Source organism: Saccharomyces mikatae (genome assembly GCF_947241705.1).
Source record: "Saccharomyces mikatae IFO 1815 strain IFO1815 genome assembly, chromosome: 4".
NCBI lineage: Eukaryota > Fungi > Ascomycota > Saccharomycetes > Saccharomycetales > Saccharomycetaceae > Saccharomyces > Saccharomyces mikatae.
This window is the reverse complement of record NC_079259.1, coordinates 1,402,160-1,417,418: the sequence shown is the minus strand read 5'-3', so window position 1 is coordinate 1,417,418 and position 15,259 is coordinate 1,402,160. Positions and strand designations below refer to the sequence as shown.

General features: G+C 37.3%; 7 protein-coding genes across 7 annotated transcripts; 5 read left to right on the top strand and 2 right to left on the bottom strand.

Moving 5' to 3' along the window:
• Positions 1 to 372: 372 nt before the first annotated feature.
• Positions 373 to 1,197, top strand: LPP1 (phosphatidate phosphatase LPP1; the record flags this gene model as incomplete). Its single annotated transcript, XM_056221703.1, has 1 exon — positions 373 to 1,197. One exon carries the CDS (start codon positions 373 to 375, stop codon positions 1,195 to 1,197), a length of 825 nt encoding a protein of 274 aa, XP_056081467.1.
• Positions 1,198 to 1,792: 595 nt separating this feature from the next.
• Positions 1,793 to 2,947, top strand: SAM2 (methionine adenosyltransferase SAM2; the record flags this gene model as incomplete). The annotated part of the gene is made up of 1 exon (XM_056221702.1): positions 1,793 to 2,947. The coding sequence occupies one exon, from the start codon at positions 1,793 to 1,795 to the stop codon at positions 2,945 to 2,947; it is 1,155 nt and encodes a 384-aa protein (XP_056081466.1).
• Positions 2,948 to 3,344: 397 nt separating this feature from the next.
• PLM2 (Plm2p) lies at positions 3,345 to 4,916 on the bottom strand (the record flags this gene model as incomplete). Its single annotated transcript, XM_056221701.1, has 1 exon — positions 3,345 to 4,916. The coding sequence occupies one exon, from the start codon at positions 4,914 to 4,916 to the stop codon at positions 3,345 to 3,347; it is 1,572 nt and encodes a 523-aa protein (XP_056081465.1).
• A 1,333-nt stretch (positions 4,917 to 6,249) lies between these two features.
• On the bottom strand, positions 6,250 to 8,496 carry LCD1 (Lcd1p; the record flags this gene model as incomplete). Its single annotated transcript, XM_056221700.1, has 1 exon — positions 6,250 to 8,496. One exon carries the CDS (start codon positions 8,494 to 8,496, stop codon positions 6,250 to 6,252), a length of 2,247 nt encoding a protein of 748 aa, XP_056081464.1.
• Positions 8,497 to 9,554: 1,058 nt separating this feature from the next.
• Positions 9,555 to 10,703, top strand: SEC20 (Sec20p; the record flags this gene model as incomplete). Its single annotated transcript, XM_056221699.1, has 1 exon — positions 9,555 to 10,703. The coding sequence occupies one exon, from the start codon at positions 9,555 to 9,557 to the stop codon at positions 10,701 to 10,703; it is 1,149 nt and encodes a 382-aa protein (XP_056081463.1).
• Positions 10,704 to 11,100: 397 nt separating this feature from the next.
• Positions 11,101 to 12,855, top strand: ITR1 (myo-inositol transporter ITR1; the record flags this gene model as incomplete). The annotated part of the gene is made up of 1 exon (XM_056221696.1): positions 11,101 to 12,855. One exon carries the CDS (start codon positions 11,101 to 11,103, stop codon positions 12,853 to 12,855), a length of 1,755 nt encoding a protein of 584 aa, XP_056081462.1.
• Positions 12,856 to 13,173: 318 nt separating this feature from the next.
• Positions 13,174 to 15,144, top strand: PUF6 (Puf6p; the record flags this gene model as incomplete). Its single annotated transcript, XM_056221695.1, has 1 exon — positions 13,174 to 15,144. The coding sequence occupies one exon, from the start codon at positions 13,174 to 13,176 to the stop codon at positions 15,142 to 15,144; it is 1,971 nt and encodes a 656-aa protein (XP_056081461.1).
• Between the last annotated feature and the right edge of the window lie 115 nt (positions 15,145 to 15,259).

Here is a 15,259-nt window from a genome sequence, read left to right as displayed (position 1 = left end):
TATCATGTTTTTTGTTTCAACCTCTTTTTTTATATTCTAACAAACGCTTCCAGTTATTTACAATAGGCTTTATATAAAAAATAAAAATATTAGAATCAATCAAACTTTATAAATTCTACGTGTACTGTTTATTAGATTAGGAGTTTTCTGTGGTTATCACTTCATTTCCTTATACACCTATTTATATTTGTTGATAGTTTTTGTTATTGTTCACGCGTCAGATTTTTTTTCTTGTAGTTGCCACGTGAACTTTATAACTTTAGAAAGTTAAGGGAACGAAAGAAAGCCATCCTATGCAACAAACTTTACTTCGTTCTTAGGTAATTCACCACTAGATCAGCGCCTAAGTAAACCTGTTATAAGTCACTTTAGATGATATTTATCATGACGGATGAGAAACATAAGGAGTATTTCGGGCTGTACTACTTTCAGTATATGATAGTTGGCCTCTGTACGATATTATTCCTTTATTCAGAGATATCCTTAGTGCCTAGAGGCCAGAGCATCCAATTCAGTCTTGATGACTCTAGCATATCAAAACGTTACGTGGCAAACGAACTTGTAGGCCCACTAGGTTGCTTAATTTTGAGTGTTGGGTTGAGTAACATGGTCATCATTTGGACCTGTATGTTCGAGAAGGATCTGCTAAAGAAAAATAGAGTAACATGGCTAAGAGAAAGACCAGACGGCATCTCGAAGGATTTTCACTTTATGCACACTAGTTTATTGTGTTTAATGCTGATAATAAGCATTAATGCTGCGTTAACAGGCGCCTTAAAATTGATCATCGGAAATTTGAGACCAGATTTTATTGAAAGATGTATACCCGACCTTCAAAAGATAAGTGATTCTGATTCTTCGTTGTTTGGGTTGGATATTTGTAAGCAAACTAACAAATGGGTTCTCTATGAAGGCTTGAAAAGCACACCGAGTGGGCATTCAAGTTTTATGGTAAGTACCATGGGTTTTACGTATCTTTGGCAAAAAGTGTTTACAACTCGCCATACAAGAAGCTGTATCTGGTGCCCTTTACTGGCTCTAGTGGTAATGATCTCAAGAGTCTTTGATCATAGACATCATTGGTACGATGTTATCTCGGGTGCTGCATTAGCGTTTCTAGTGATTTATGGTTGTTGGAAATGGACATTTGGTAACGTGGGGAAAAGAGAAATACTTCCTTCACCTATAAGTGTTTAGTAATGCTTTTAAAGTCCTTCAAGAAAAGATCAAAAGCCTAAAAAGTTGACTTGATTCTCAGATTACGAACGGATGCAGTATAAAAGTCCAAGTTCAGTCAGCTTTTTCCCTCTTACATAAAATAATTCGTGCACTAGAATTTGTATTACATTAAATAACCGAAACTTAGACATTATGCATAACTCAATAGATCGAAAAGCATTAAACTTTTCTTCGTATCTTACTCGCAATCCATCTGGTCTTATTTTAGCGGCGAATTGATATACTTCTATCCACGTGACTGGCATCGGGTAGGAAAACTGTGGCGTATTTCCGCCGATGGGTCCACGCCAGAAATTGAGCGAGACCCAAATACCGATGAAATTTTGAGATAGCTCTTGTAAACGACATCAAATCTTCATATGCAAGAAATCTTAATTTTCGTTTTGATAGTCATCTGTCGTCTTGAGACGTATAAGAAGGAGGTTCAATTTGTCCTTTCAACAAGGTCTTTTCATATCTCTTGTTAGAGCTTTCTTTTTAACCTTGAAAAGAGGGTTGTAGTATTTAATAATTCTCAATAACCAAGAATTTGCAACTATATACGCGTACCATAATGTCCAAGAGCAAAACCTTTTTATTTACTTCTGAATCCGTCGGTGAAGGTCACCCAGACAAGATTTGTGATCAAGTTTCTGATGCTATTTTGGACGCCTGTTTGGAGCAAGATCCATTTTCAAAGGTTGCTTGTGAAACGGCTGCTAAGACTGGTATGATTATGGTGTTTGGTGAGATTACCACTAAGGCTAGACTTGACTATCAACAGATCGTAAGGGATACCATTAAGAAAATCGGTTATGATGATTCTGCTAAGGGTTTCGACTACAAGACATGTAATGTTTTAGTTGCTATCGAACAGCAATCTCCAGATATCGCTCAAGGTCTACATTATGAAAAGAGCTTGGAAGACTTAGGTGCTGGTGACCAAGGTATAATGTTCGGTTATGCTACTGACGAAACTCCAGAAGGTTTGCCATTGACCATTCTTCTAGCTCATAAGTTGAATATGGCCATGGCAGATGCCAGAAGAGATGGTTCCATCCCATGGTTGAGACCAGACACAAAGACTCAGGTTACGGTCGAATACGAAGATGATAACGGTAGATGGGTTCCAAAGAGAATAGATACCGTTGTTATTTCTGCCCAACACGCCGATGAAATCTCTACTGCCGATTTAAGAACTCAGTTACAAAAAGACATCGTTGAAAAGGTCATACCAAAGGAGATGTTAGACGAAAATACCAAGTATTTCATTCAACCTTCTGGTAGATTCGTCATTGGTGGTCCTCAAGGTGATGCTGGTTTGACCGGTAGAAAGATCATTGTTGATGCCTACGGTGGTGCTTCATCCGTCGGTGGTGGTGCCTTCTCCGGTAAGGACTACTCTAAGGTCGATCGTTCTGCTGCCTACGCTGCTAGATGGGTTGCCAAATCTTTAGTCGCTGCTGGTTTGTGTAAGAGAGTCCAAGTTCAATTTTCTTATGCAATCGGTATTGCTGAACCATTGTCTTTGCACGTGGACACCTATGGCACAGCTAGTAAATCGGATGATGAAATCATTGAAATCATCAAAAAGAACTTCGACTTGAGACCAGGTGTTTTAGTGAGAGAATTAGATCTGGCTAGACCTATCTATTTGCCAACCGCTTCTTATGGTCACTTCACCAACCAGGAATACTCATGGGAAAAACCAAAGAAATTGGAACTTTAGGCATTTATGTGATAGATTCTCTTTTTCTTGATTTTTATTGATTACTTCCATTCTTTTCTCTATTTTAGGCCGACTCTGATCTCCTCCCTTTATTCAGAAAACGATGCCTTATCGTTTGATTCGCTCAACTCGAGTCATGTAATTACTAGAAAATGATACAAATTAAAAAAGTTTTAAACATTCTTAGACCTCGAAAAACAAATAGAATAACATCTAGGCATAATAATCTATTGTATATGGATTATGTATTAACTTCCTTCAACGGAAAATATATAGAAAAACTGTTCTGTGTTTATAAAGCTTTTAACTTGGCTTACCAAATTTGAATTCTGGCCGATATGACAATACGATCATGCTATATGAATATTTGAATAGAAACGTGAATGCTTTGGTAGAGTCATTTAGTTGGCCTTTTCCAAAAATACTGTTTATGTTCCTTCCTACAGGATCTTAATCGACTCCCGCCTTTCAGCAAATTATACAAAATCTTTCTCTCATCGTTGTCATCATTTTCAATGTCATAGTAATACTCATTTTCTAATGCTTTGCCTGATGCATCCTTCCCTGTACGTACAATAATGCTAATACAGGGGATAGTTTCCAATACCTCCCCTAGTTCATCTCTGCTTAATTGGGAAGTATTAGAATTGATGTCTCGTAATTGGGATAGGGGGGTTTGTTGAAGGTTGGAAAATGCAAGATGATTGCACAACACATGAACTAAGTCGTCACATATGATTCCTCGTTCTGCAAGAGACTGGAAAATTTTAGAATTACTATTCGATGAAGTCTTTAGACGTTTACGAGGAGACTCATCTATGCTTATTGAAGATAGCACCCTCGTCTTTTCCGTAATTACTTCAAAGGTTTGCTTTTCAATAATATTATCATTTCTACTGCTAGTACTTGGATATCCAATTACTTTATCTTTAGGAAGCGGCGTCTCCTGTATAACATTGTTTTTCAATGGGACTGATTCGCGCTTTAGTTTTTTTGGAGTGGAAGGCTGATTAATAACGAAAGATGATTGCGGTGTCGTCCTATGACTAATGATGCAACTTTTTATAGTAGTAATAGGAGACGCAGTAAGTAGCCGCTTGGAGATCTGTTCCGTGAGAGGCGAATGCTCGACCGGAACAAGTTTCATCGAAGGTGTTTCCGCTTGCCAAGGAAAATCATCATTCTTCGTTAATAATAAGCATAGTTCATCTTCTGTTTCTGTCGAATTCTCTTCATCAAAATTATTGTTGCAGTGTTCAGACCTACGTTCTACTTCTTTCAACGAGAGACAGACTGTAGCCCCAACAAAATTTACTAAAGTTCCTTGGATATATGGGAAGGTCACAGATTCGCCTTTCGCCAAGGCGAAGCTAATCAAATTATGGTTCTTCTGAAGAGCCTTCGCATGTGATAAGTTAGCGTTTTGTGAAGCCAAGGACTCTTCTGTCATTAGCTTATAGAAGTTTCTTGTGGGGAAAGGTTTTATCAAATGTAGTTGCATGGAACCAGGCAAGTGGACGGATAATCCATTAGTCCCATTACATTCCAATTTAATTTCATTTCTTTCGGCAACATAAGAAATGAAAGCGTGTTGTCTAGAGATGTTTTTTCTACAAGGCAAAATAACGTTGCAGACTGCTTTCTTTCTACCAATAGCTAAACGAGAGGGATCTGATGCATCTAATTCAATCTTGATAGGTTTTGCGCGTCCCTTTTCTTTCTTTAAAGGGGATGATAACATATAGGTGGAGTTAGCATCATCTAAACACGAATTTTCGTCTTTCACTGGCGAAGATTGTCTACCGATACTCGACGAAGGATCCGGAGTAGGATACTCTTCCACTTCTTGGTCAGACCGTTTCTTTCCTAGAGTTAATATAGAGGAATTAATAATTCCACCCAGTCCCTTCTGTGGGCTTTCTGACGATATATCAATAACAGGTGATGATGGTGGGAAACAATGCGACATAACGAAATCTTGAGATATTTATCATGGGATTTCAACGAAGAAAAAATAAAAAGATAAGAAGTATTGTGTATACTGTAGCGAAAATAATAGCGTCTATATATTGTGTTCTGTTGCTAGTGGTAACAAAGATGTCAACTTAAGGAGAGAAAAAATTAAACTTTTTAGGATGAGGCAGAGGTATGCTTTATTTTGTTCGAAAGCGATCTATGTGTTTACCTATTCTTCTGAAATAAAAACAAACGCGAAAACAGAATAAAAATAGTATCGCGTTTTTTACCCTTTTGCACAAATTAACACCTGTACATATTTAGTCGCTAGCATCCGTACATTAAAAGTCTTTATTCAAGCTTTTTTCAAGCACTCCGTACACCACAAATACTATCAATGGGAAAACATAATGGGCTTCTCCAAGGAGGATGAGATTCGAAATATGGCTGGATGGTAAGTGTAGGTCATTATAGAAAACAGTGACAAAAAGAGAATTACTGCACATGGGCATAACACAAATAGGTAAACGAATATATAAGTAAAGATGGGTAGTATGTACACCAATGGTTAATTGATAAGTCAACGCTCAAACACCCCCGGTCTGATTTAAAGCATTATATGAAAGGAAGCATTAAGGAAAAACTGAATTTTCATTTACTTGAAAGAAACTGAATGAGTTAAGAACGTATGTTCTAAGTTGTACCAAATGGGACAAAAGAAACACCATCAGAGTCATTTATGAGAAAAAATTACATTTAACAGTTGAAAGAGGAAGAATGAATAGTAAGTCGGTTGATAAAAAAAAGTAGACGTGGGAAATAATCATATAATATAGCATCCAGCAACTTAGGATGCATTTTAAGATCACTAATTAAGACGTTGAGTTTTGAAGTTTTTTTTAAAAGTCATAGTTTTACTAACAATAATTAACTTCTATGTTTTCATCTCTAAATAGAGGGTACTCCTTCATTCGGTAAGCGTCACAACAAGTCTCACACTTTGTGTAACAGATGTGGTCGTCGTTCTTTCCATGTTCAAAAGAAGACCTGTTCCTCTTGTGGTTACCCATCCGCTAAGACTAGATCTCACAACTGGGCTGCCAAAGCAAAGAGAAGACATACTACTGGTACCGGTAGAATGAGATACTTAAAGCACGTCTCTAGAAGATTCAAGAATGGTTTCCAAACTGGTTCTGCTAAGTCTGCTTCTGCTTGAATCTGATATTTTCTATAAGTTTTATTCTTTTCTAAAACGAATAAATAGTATAAATTATGTATAGTTAATATTAAGCATTACAAGGTTTCATAAAGCATTGACTCGTTCGTCTTTCTCATAATTCACGTTTCTACAGACCCATTGAAATATACAACGAATCAGCTTCTTCTAATGTGGTTAGATCAAATGATTTTGACTCAAGAATAGTTCTTGCCATTTCTTGAAATTTTTCATCGTATTTCACTTGCATTATCCTTGCGGTTCTATTGTTTAGCTCCATCTTCAATTCCTCTTCGATATATTCTGGTAATTCCTCAAAGGCGTCTTCGTAGTAAGAGGCTTGATCCTTGATTGTTAGATCATGCAAACTATCTACAAGGTGCCGGTGATCCCTCATTTCTCTTTCGTTCGCCGTCACAGACTCAGTTTGGCAAACGAGAAACCTCCATAAGGACATGATCAGTTGACTTTCTACCTGCTTAATTTGTTCTTCACGTAACTGCTTGAAATGATCTTTCCACAGCCTGTATATTATGGTTAGCGTATGTTCAATAAGATGGCATCTAAGGTCTAAGTTCGGAGAGTCTTGTCCCACGTATCTTTCTACCATTAATGCCTGCTCCCTGGATAAAAATTTGGAAGAATGGATAAGCATTTCTCCATTTACTATGGTGGCATCGTTTCCATATATCATTAATAAATTCTCAAAGATATTCAGAACTTCATCTTTTAATTCCAAGAGCCATTTCTCTAGCTTGTAGTTCATCATAAGTGCAGTAAATTCATCCTTATCTATTCCGATATTTTCTTTAGAAATTACTCTAGGTATACTTTGCAAACGGTCAGAATGAATTAGCCTTGATATCAGTCCTCCCAATTCATTGTCACCAATATTTCGGACTAATCCAAAAAAATTATAGAATTTGGACATATGAAGAGTTGTACTATCTCCATTTTCATTATACACGTCGCCACTCTTAACCTCCTTTTCCAGGAGGGAGTATAACCTCGTAATACAATCCCTCCACCAACTACTGCTCATTAAGGATGTCAGGTTTGAAGGATTCTCCATATTTAGGATAATATTAGTGATAATATTGAGTATCCCAATTGCACTAAACATTACGTTTATCATTGGTTTGTATGAAATGGATAATGCTAATTTGTAAACAAAGTCGAATGATTTCAGAATATTTTCATCAAAAAATTCCATGTATGTCTGTTTAGGGTGTGATTGTAATACTCGGAGAATGGTTTCTAAGACATCAAAAGAGTATGAAACAACTAAATAGTCAATTAGTTCATATTGAAAAACTTGAGGTTCTACGTGCAAATTCATATTCGATTCATGTATTGGTATTTTCAGTACATGATGATAAATCTTTATCAGATCACAAATAAAAAGAAAGCAATCTTTCAGTGCCAAATTATGAGTAGCACTTGGACGAAATTGTATAATCTGATACATGAACGCAACCAAAAATGGAACAGCCAATTTTGATTCATTGGGATGGACCGATATTTCTTTTATCAGTACCGCTATATCTTCTAACAGAGTGTCTATAAATCTGTCGAGGGTTAAAGTTTTTTTACATCTTAAAAGCAGGGACACTATGGACTTTCCTATAGGCGCACCCTTGGGAATGACAAAATTCTTAAATTTGAACTCGGTAATGTAATCAAACTTCAATCTGTTTAATATTTCGATTGTACTCAATTCCGTACCTATTATTTGGTGAAGAAATAGTGATTCAAGAAATAAACTTGTCTCATCAGGAATAATTCTATTTGGGTTTAAGGGGACTGCATTATTTTTGAGCAAATTATCATTCATCTTACGTTTTTTTAACTGTGGTGACTGAGTTTTGGCTTCAATTGCGACTGAGGATGAATCTGGTGTTAAATTATTTGTATTTGCATTAGCAGACGATGTTGTTGATGGAGCCTTCACGGCTGTGATAATCTCCTTTCTAGGTTTCCCTCTCGCTTCCATCTGCAAGAATTTTTTCTCATCTTCTAGTTTCTGTAATTCTTGCTTTAGTTTGGATAATTCCTGCAGATGCTTGAGTTGCAATCCATTTACCTTGATGGCTTGAATGCTCTTCTCCTTTTCTCTTTCCTTTTTTAAAAAGTCTATTTTATCACGAAGTATGCTAGCTTCACCTTGAGCTTTATTCAATTGATTTATTAGCACATTACTGTTTTCATCGTCTTCCTTTGATGTGGCTGTTGCAACCTTAACAGCTGCGGGCAGTTGCGTCTGTAACGCTACTGATGACGATGGTACCTGGGTGAACCTCGGTGGTCTTGTTCCTAATTCTAAAAGAATGTCGTCGTCGTCGTCCGAAGAAAATTCGCCGGATATCTCTCGTTCCATCAATACCATCGATATGAAATGTAGCTTGATAACTGCGTAGATGTCTCGTATATCTATAGCGTGTTATCTTGTTTTTTACTTTATTACATGTGCCGTATTCCCTCAAAAAATCGATGGAATCTTCGAAAAGGGTCAGGGCGGGAAAGTCACCAGTTATTGAAAAGAATAGACAGATTAAGAGTCTTTTCACCTTGTTTAAGGTATTTTATTGGTTCGATATGGAATAATGTCTCTTTATCCAAACGTTTTTTATAATCTTGTTCCTATGTTTTACCAGGAAAGTCTGAACAAAAAAGCCATTCTTTTTGAAGTTGTATTTCATTTTTAGTCGGCTAATTATAAAAATATATTGAACAATGAAGACAATATTTCTGCGTGTAAAAAGTTTATTATAATTCAGTACATAGAATTGGTTTTGAGACTTTAATTCTGAAAAAACTTCTATAAGTTATAAATATTAACAAAATATAATTGTGATTGAATTTCTTGTAGTATCGTTAATGATAATTTCTGATTTTTCCACACCATCCTTTGAGAACATCAAAAACATTCTCTGCTTAAAAAAAAAAAAAAACACTCAATATTTGCATCAAAAAATACAAATATGTTTGCTAATCAATAGACGCTTCATTAGATCATTTGAAACAGGTGACTGTCTTACCGGAGCTGGCTTGTATCGTTAAAGCGCTAATGCAAGTCAAATATATACATTTCTAAGCTACTAGCGCCATGCCCAAAAGTAGCATAACAAATACATGTATAAGCATCATAAACAACTGCAAAAGGCGTCATTGGAAACTTTTCCAAGACTCCAAGATATAAAATACTCTCCAAACAACTGGATGTAGCCGCGAGTTAAACAAATGGTACTCCTTTACCAGTGAAAGTACTTATAAACCTTCTATACAAGCTATCCGGGTAAAGTGGACACCTAAGTAGCAAGAAAATACGTACGCAGTTTGGAAAACGCCAACATAAATAAGCAAGGTTCAAATATTAAATGCAGGAGATACATTGCACTACCTAGGGCCACAACAAAACAAAACGCGTGATAGTTTATGGTAATGTCCTTTTTGCAGGATTTGGCGGTTTTACAAAATGCATTACTGGATCATTTACAGAAGATAAGTACAATCTCCCGAAGGGAAGAGCCCGAAGAAAGTAAGCAAAGTATCAAAGATAGTCTTGTATCCATTGATGACAACCACGAAGGAGAGGAAGATATTGAGTTTGTGGATTTGGTGAGTATCGTAGAGAACGGAATGTTAGATTTCGAGTCAGTACTGAAATGTAGTATTGTCGAAATGACATACACATACCCTGAATTGAAATTGCAATGGGAAAAAAGCCCTCAATACGATCAGTGTGATAAACTGCACATCGCTAAGCTGGACAAACAAGTGGACAAGGAAATATATACTCAGCTGATCGAAGACCTGGATTCCGTGCTGCAATTTATCGATTGGTTTTACTGCTACCGACTAAAGATCAAAGAGATTCTACGACAACATCACAAACGTGATTTAGCCTGGAATGACGAGGAAAGAGACCGCGCTATAAAAGGTCACGCTGTGGATTATGACAAGCTGCATCACGGAGCATCGTTATCAACAAGCTCAGAGCCTACATTGATGGAAAAGAATAGCACGAGGGACAAACTCCTCAGCAAAACCAAACAACTGACCAATAACCTAGTAAGAGGGAATCAAATTCTGCAGTCGGGTATCTTGCAAAGCGACTTAAACTTGGATGAATTGAGAGCTCAAACCAACTCGTTGACACAAATTGACGACAAATACACTCAGTTCGAAACTGTTTTCAAGAAAACCGCTGATTTGGTCAAAATACTGGAGAATGCCTCCCACCAAGAGAAGCGAGACGTCTACCTATCGCTAGGATTCCTTGTATGCTGCATTTCATGGGTTCTATGGCGTCGTATTTTCAAGCTACCCGTCAAACTCGGGCTCTGGCTTCTGTTCAAGTTCTTCAAGGGCATATTGGTCACTCTCGGCCTAGTGAAAAATTACACAGCCTCCTCATATTCTCCCCAAGCATCCAATCTTGTACTGAATGCCCCTTTTCTAGCCACCCAGTCTACGGCCTCAGCAACCTCAATAGAACCATCTGCATCTATGTCTGCCGTCAATAGTATTCAACAAGCTGTTGATGAGGCCATGGATAGGATCGTCTCCCACGATGAGCTGTGATAACACCAACATCTATATAAGACAATACGCGCCTATAATTAGATTACACCACCGATTCTGTTATTTATTTCTTTCACTATTATTTGCTGTTCTGTTCACATGCTCCAGAACTAACCACTGCCCCCACAGGTCGCGCAAAAATATGGCTTCCCCACGGCATGTGAAAAAAAAGCTCGACCTAACTCAACCCGCTACTGCGGATGGGGAAGATATAAATAAGAACTAAGCCATGGTTAATGAACAAGTCTTCAACACCATGGTGTCCCGATCACAGATATAAATTTTACGTTTACTCATTAGTAAGGTTTCCTCTTTGCTGCGTTATCAAAATCTACTGCCTGCGTACTGCATATATATATATATCCTCCATTCTTTTACTTCTGCAGTCGTTAGTACGATGAGAATTAATATGCCGTATCTCACGTCCAAGGTATCGCAGTCAAATGCTAACGATACTGTTGACGATGCTGATAGCGTAGAGTTTGATAATGAGCGTGACTCGCCTACAAAGACAACTAAAATTACACTTGAGTCACACGAAATACGAAGGGCGTCCGCTAACGATGACGAAGACAGAATTCAGATTAAACCCGTAAATGACGAGGACGACACATCTGTCATGATTACTTTCAATCAATCTCTTTCACCCTTCATTATTATTTTGACTTTTGTTGCGTCCATATCCGGATTCATGTTCGGTTACGACACTGGTTATATATCTAGTGCCCTGATCTCGATCGGAACTGATCTAGACAATAAGGTACTCACTTACAGGGAGAAAGAAATTGTCACTGCTGCAACTTCTCTAGGGGCATTGATCACAAGTATTTTCGCTGGTACTGCAGCTGACGTGTTTGGTAGGAAGCGTTGTTTGATGGGGTCTAATCTAATGTTTGTTATTGGCGCAATTCTTCAGGTCTCCGCACATACTTTCTGGCAAATGGCCGCTGGTAGACTAATCATGGGTTTCGGTGTCGGTATCGGTTCTTTAATCGCGCCACTTTTTATAAGCGAGATCGCCCCCAAGATGATTAGAGGAAGGCTTACCGTTATTAATTCCTTATGGTTGACCGGTGGTCAACTGGTTGCTTACGGCTGCGGTGCTGGGTTAAACTACGTCAACAACGGTTGGAGAATCCTTGTTGGGCTGTCCCTGATCCCTACCGCCGTGCAATTTACGTGCCTGTGCTTCTTGCCAGACACTCCAAGATATTATGTCATGAAGGGTAATTTGGAAAAGGCTACAGAAGTTCTTAAAAGAAGTTACACTGACACATCGGAGGAGATCATTAAGCGTAAAGTCGAGGAGCTTGTTACTTTAAATCAATCCATTCCTGGTAAAAGCGTACCTGAAAAAGTTTGGAATACTATCAAAGAATTGCACACAGTTCCATCTAATTTAAGAGCTTTAGTTATTGGCTGTGGGCTACAAGCAATTCAACAATTTACCGGTTGGAATTCATTGATGTATTTCTCCGGTACCATATTCGAAACTGTTGGTTTCAAAAATTCCTCCGCTGTTTCAATCATCGTTTCCGGTACCAATTTTATCTTTACTTTAATTGCCTTTTTCTGTATTGACAAAATTGGTCGTAGAACCATTCTATTAATCGGATTGCCAGGAATGACCATGGCTTTAGTTGTGTGTTCTATTGCCTTCCATTATTTAGGCATTAAGTTTGATGGCACTGTCGCTGTTGTGGTCTCTTCTGGTTTCTCCTCCTGGGGTATTGTAATTATTATCTTCATTATTGTGTTTGCTGCATTCTACGCCCTTGGTATCGGTACTGTTCCATGGCAGCAATCGGAATTATTTCCACAAAACGTGAGAGGTATTGGGACTTCGTACGCAACTGCTACAAACTGGGCTGGCTCTCTAGTTATTGCATCCACATTTTTAACCATGTTACAGAATATTACTCCTGCAGGCACCTTTGCTTTTTTCGCCGGATTATCGTGTTTATCCACTATTTTCTGCTACTTCTGTTATCCAGAATTATCGGGGTTGGAGCTAGAGGAAGTACAAACTATCTTAAAGGACGGCTTCAATATCAAAGCTTCGAAGGCTTTGGCCAAGAAGAGAAAACAGCAAGTTGTCAGAGTTCATGAATTGAAATATGAACCAACTCAAGAATTTATTGAAGACATATAACTCTTCAGTGAAGTTTAAGGGAAGACACGTATGATACTATTCAAGAATGTTGGTGAAAATAAATAACATAACAAAATATTTACATAATAATAAAAATGTCAAAAGCTATTTTTTTTATGCTTTTTGATAAATTTATGCAAAGTCAAGTTAACTAACCCGGAGTTGAAGACCTTTTTTTCATCTATGAGAAATTGTACTGAAAATTTTTTACTTGTTAAGATGAGATGCGATGCCCATTTGTATGTACTTTGAAACTGAAAAGTGTTTATTGAAGACAAACGTTTAGTATCTCAATTAGGATAAATAAGTTAACTAGAAATGGCACCTTTAACAAAGAAGATAAGAGGAAAACGTTCCGCTAAAGAAGTTGGCTCCACGGAGAAGAAATTAGCCAAGAAACCTAGAATTTCTATTGACTCGTCTGATGAGGAATTAGAACAGGCCAGTAGGAAGAACACTGATTCTTCTTCATCTGAAAATGATGATTTAGATAGTAGTGACGCGGGTGCAGAAGACGAAGATGTTGACGAATTAGATATTTCTGATGACAGTGATGAAGATGATGACGAAGGTAAGGACGAGGACAAGGAAGGAAAAGATAAATCCGAGGGAGGTGAAGGTGGTAACCATACCGAACAGAGAAAACTATTAAAGGAAAGAAAAATGCAAAGAAAATCTGGTACCCAAGTTCAACAAATTAAATCTGTCTGGGAAAGATTACGTGTAAAGACTCCACCTCTACCAAAGCAAATTCGTGAAAAACTATCCAATGAAATTTGGGAACTATCCAAGGATTGTATCAGTGATCTTGTCTTAAAGCACGATGCTTCTCGTATTGTTCAAACGCTAGTCAAGTATTCCTCCAAAGAACGTCGTGAGCAGATCGTCGATGCTCTGAAGGGTAAGTTCTATGTTTTAGCCACATCTGCATACGGTAAATATCTACTGGTTAAATTACTGCATTATGGCTCTAGAACTTCAAGACAAACTATAATAGACGAATTACACGGTTCATTGAGAAAATTAATGAGACATCGTGAAGGTGCCTATGTTGTTGAAGATTTATTTGTTCTTTATGCCACCCATGAACAAAAACAACAAATGATTAAAGAATTTTGGGGTTCCGAATATGCTGTATTCAGAGAAACCCACAAAGATTTAACTATAGAAAAAGTTTGTGAAAGTAGCGTTGAGAAAAGAAATATTATTGCCAGAAATTTGATCGGTACCATTACCGCATCAGTTGAAAAAGGTTCTACCGGCTTCCAAATTTTACATGCCGCTATGAGAGAATATGTGAAAATTGCCAACGAAAAAGAAATTTCTGATATGATCGAATTACTCCATGAACAATTCGCTGAGTTAGTGCACACTCCAGAAGGTTCCGATGTTGCTTGTACTTTGGTTGCCAGAGCTAATGCCAAGGAAAGAAAACTGATTCTAAAGGCTTTGAAAAATCACGGGGAAAAATTAATCAAGAATGAGTATGGTAATATTGTTTTCATTACTATTTTGAACTGTGTTGACGATACAGTTTTGGTATTCAAGACTTTCAGTCCTACTGTTAAGGAACATTTACAAGACTTCATAATCGATAAGTTTGGTAGAAGACCATGGCTATACATTCTATTAGGTTTAGATGGTAAATATTTCTCTCCCATTGTCAAGAATGAACTATTGAGATACATTAAATTATCCGAAGCCACTTCCAAGAAGGATCCTTTACAGAGAAGACAAGAACTTTTATCCAGATTTGCCCCCATGTTCTTGACCACCATATCAAAACACTACTCTGATATATTAAGAGAAAACTTAGGCTGCCAATTCATTGCTGAAGTCTTAATAAACGATGAGTTGTACGCCCAGTTGAGTGAAAAAGATCAAGGAAAGTATCAAGATGTCTTGAGCGACATTCTAACCATCTTTAAAGGTGACATAACTGAAGAAGAACATCCAATACATAGAGCCTTCTCTACTAGATTATTGAAGGCGTTAATTCAAGGTGGTAAATGGAATAACAAGGAAAGAAAGGTTGAACCTCTAAAGAATGTTCAAGGATTAGGCGTCTCATTTGCTCACAAATTATACGACGAAATTATCAACTCTTCCAATTTATTGGAATGGATCAATAATGCCGATAGTTCATTCACAATTGTGGCATTGTATGAAACGTTGAAAGATCAAAAGGAAGGAAAGCTATTTTTGAAGGATTTGAAAGAAGTTCAAAGTAATATAATTACTGACGAAAATAATAAAGGATCTCACCTTCTGCTTAAACTCTTAAAATAGATTCTTTCAAAGGTAAAGTCACAATATTTGGTATATAAACTTCTGTACAATAACGATAAAAAGCTTGAAATTATCGAAGATATAAATATGCATAAATGTTCTGCAAAAACTCCTT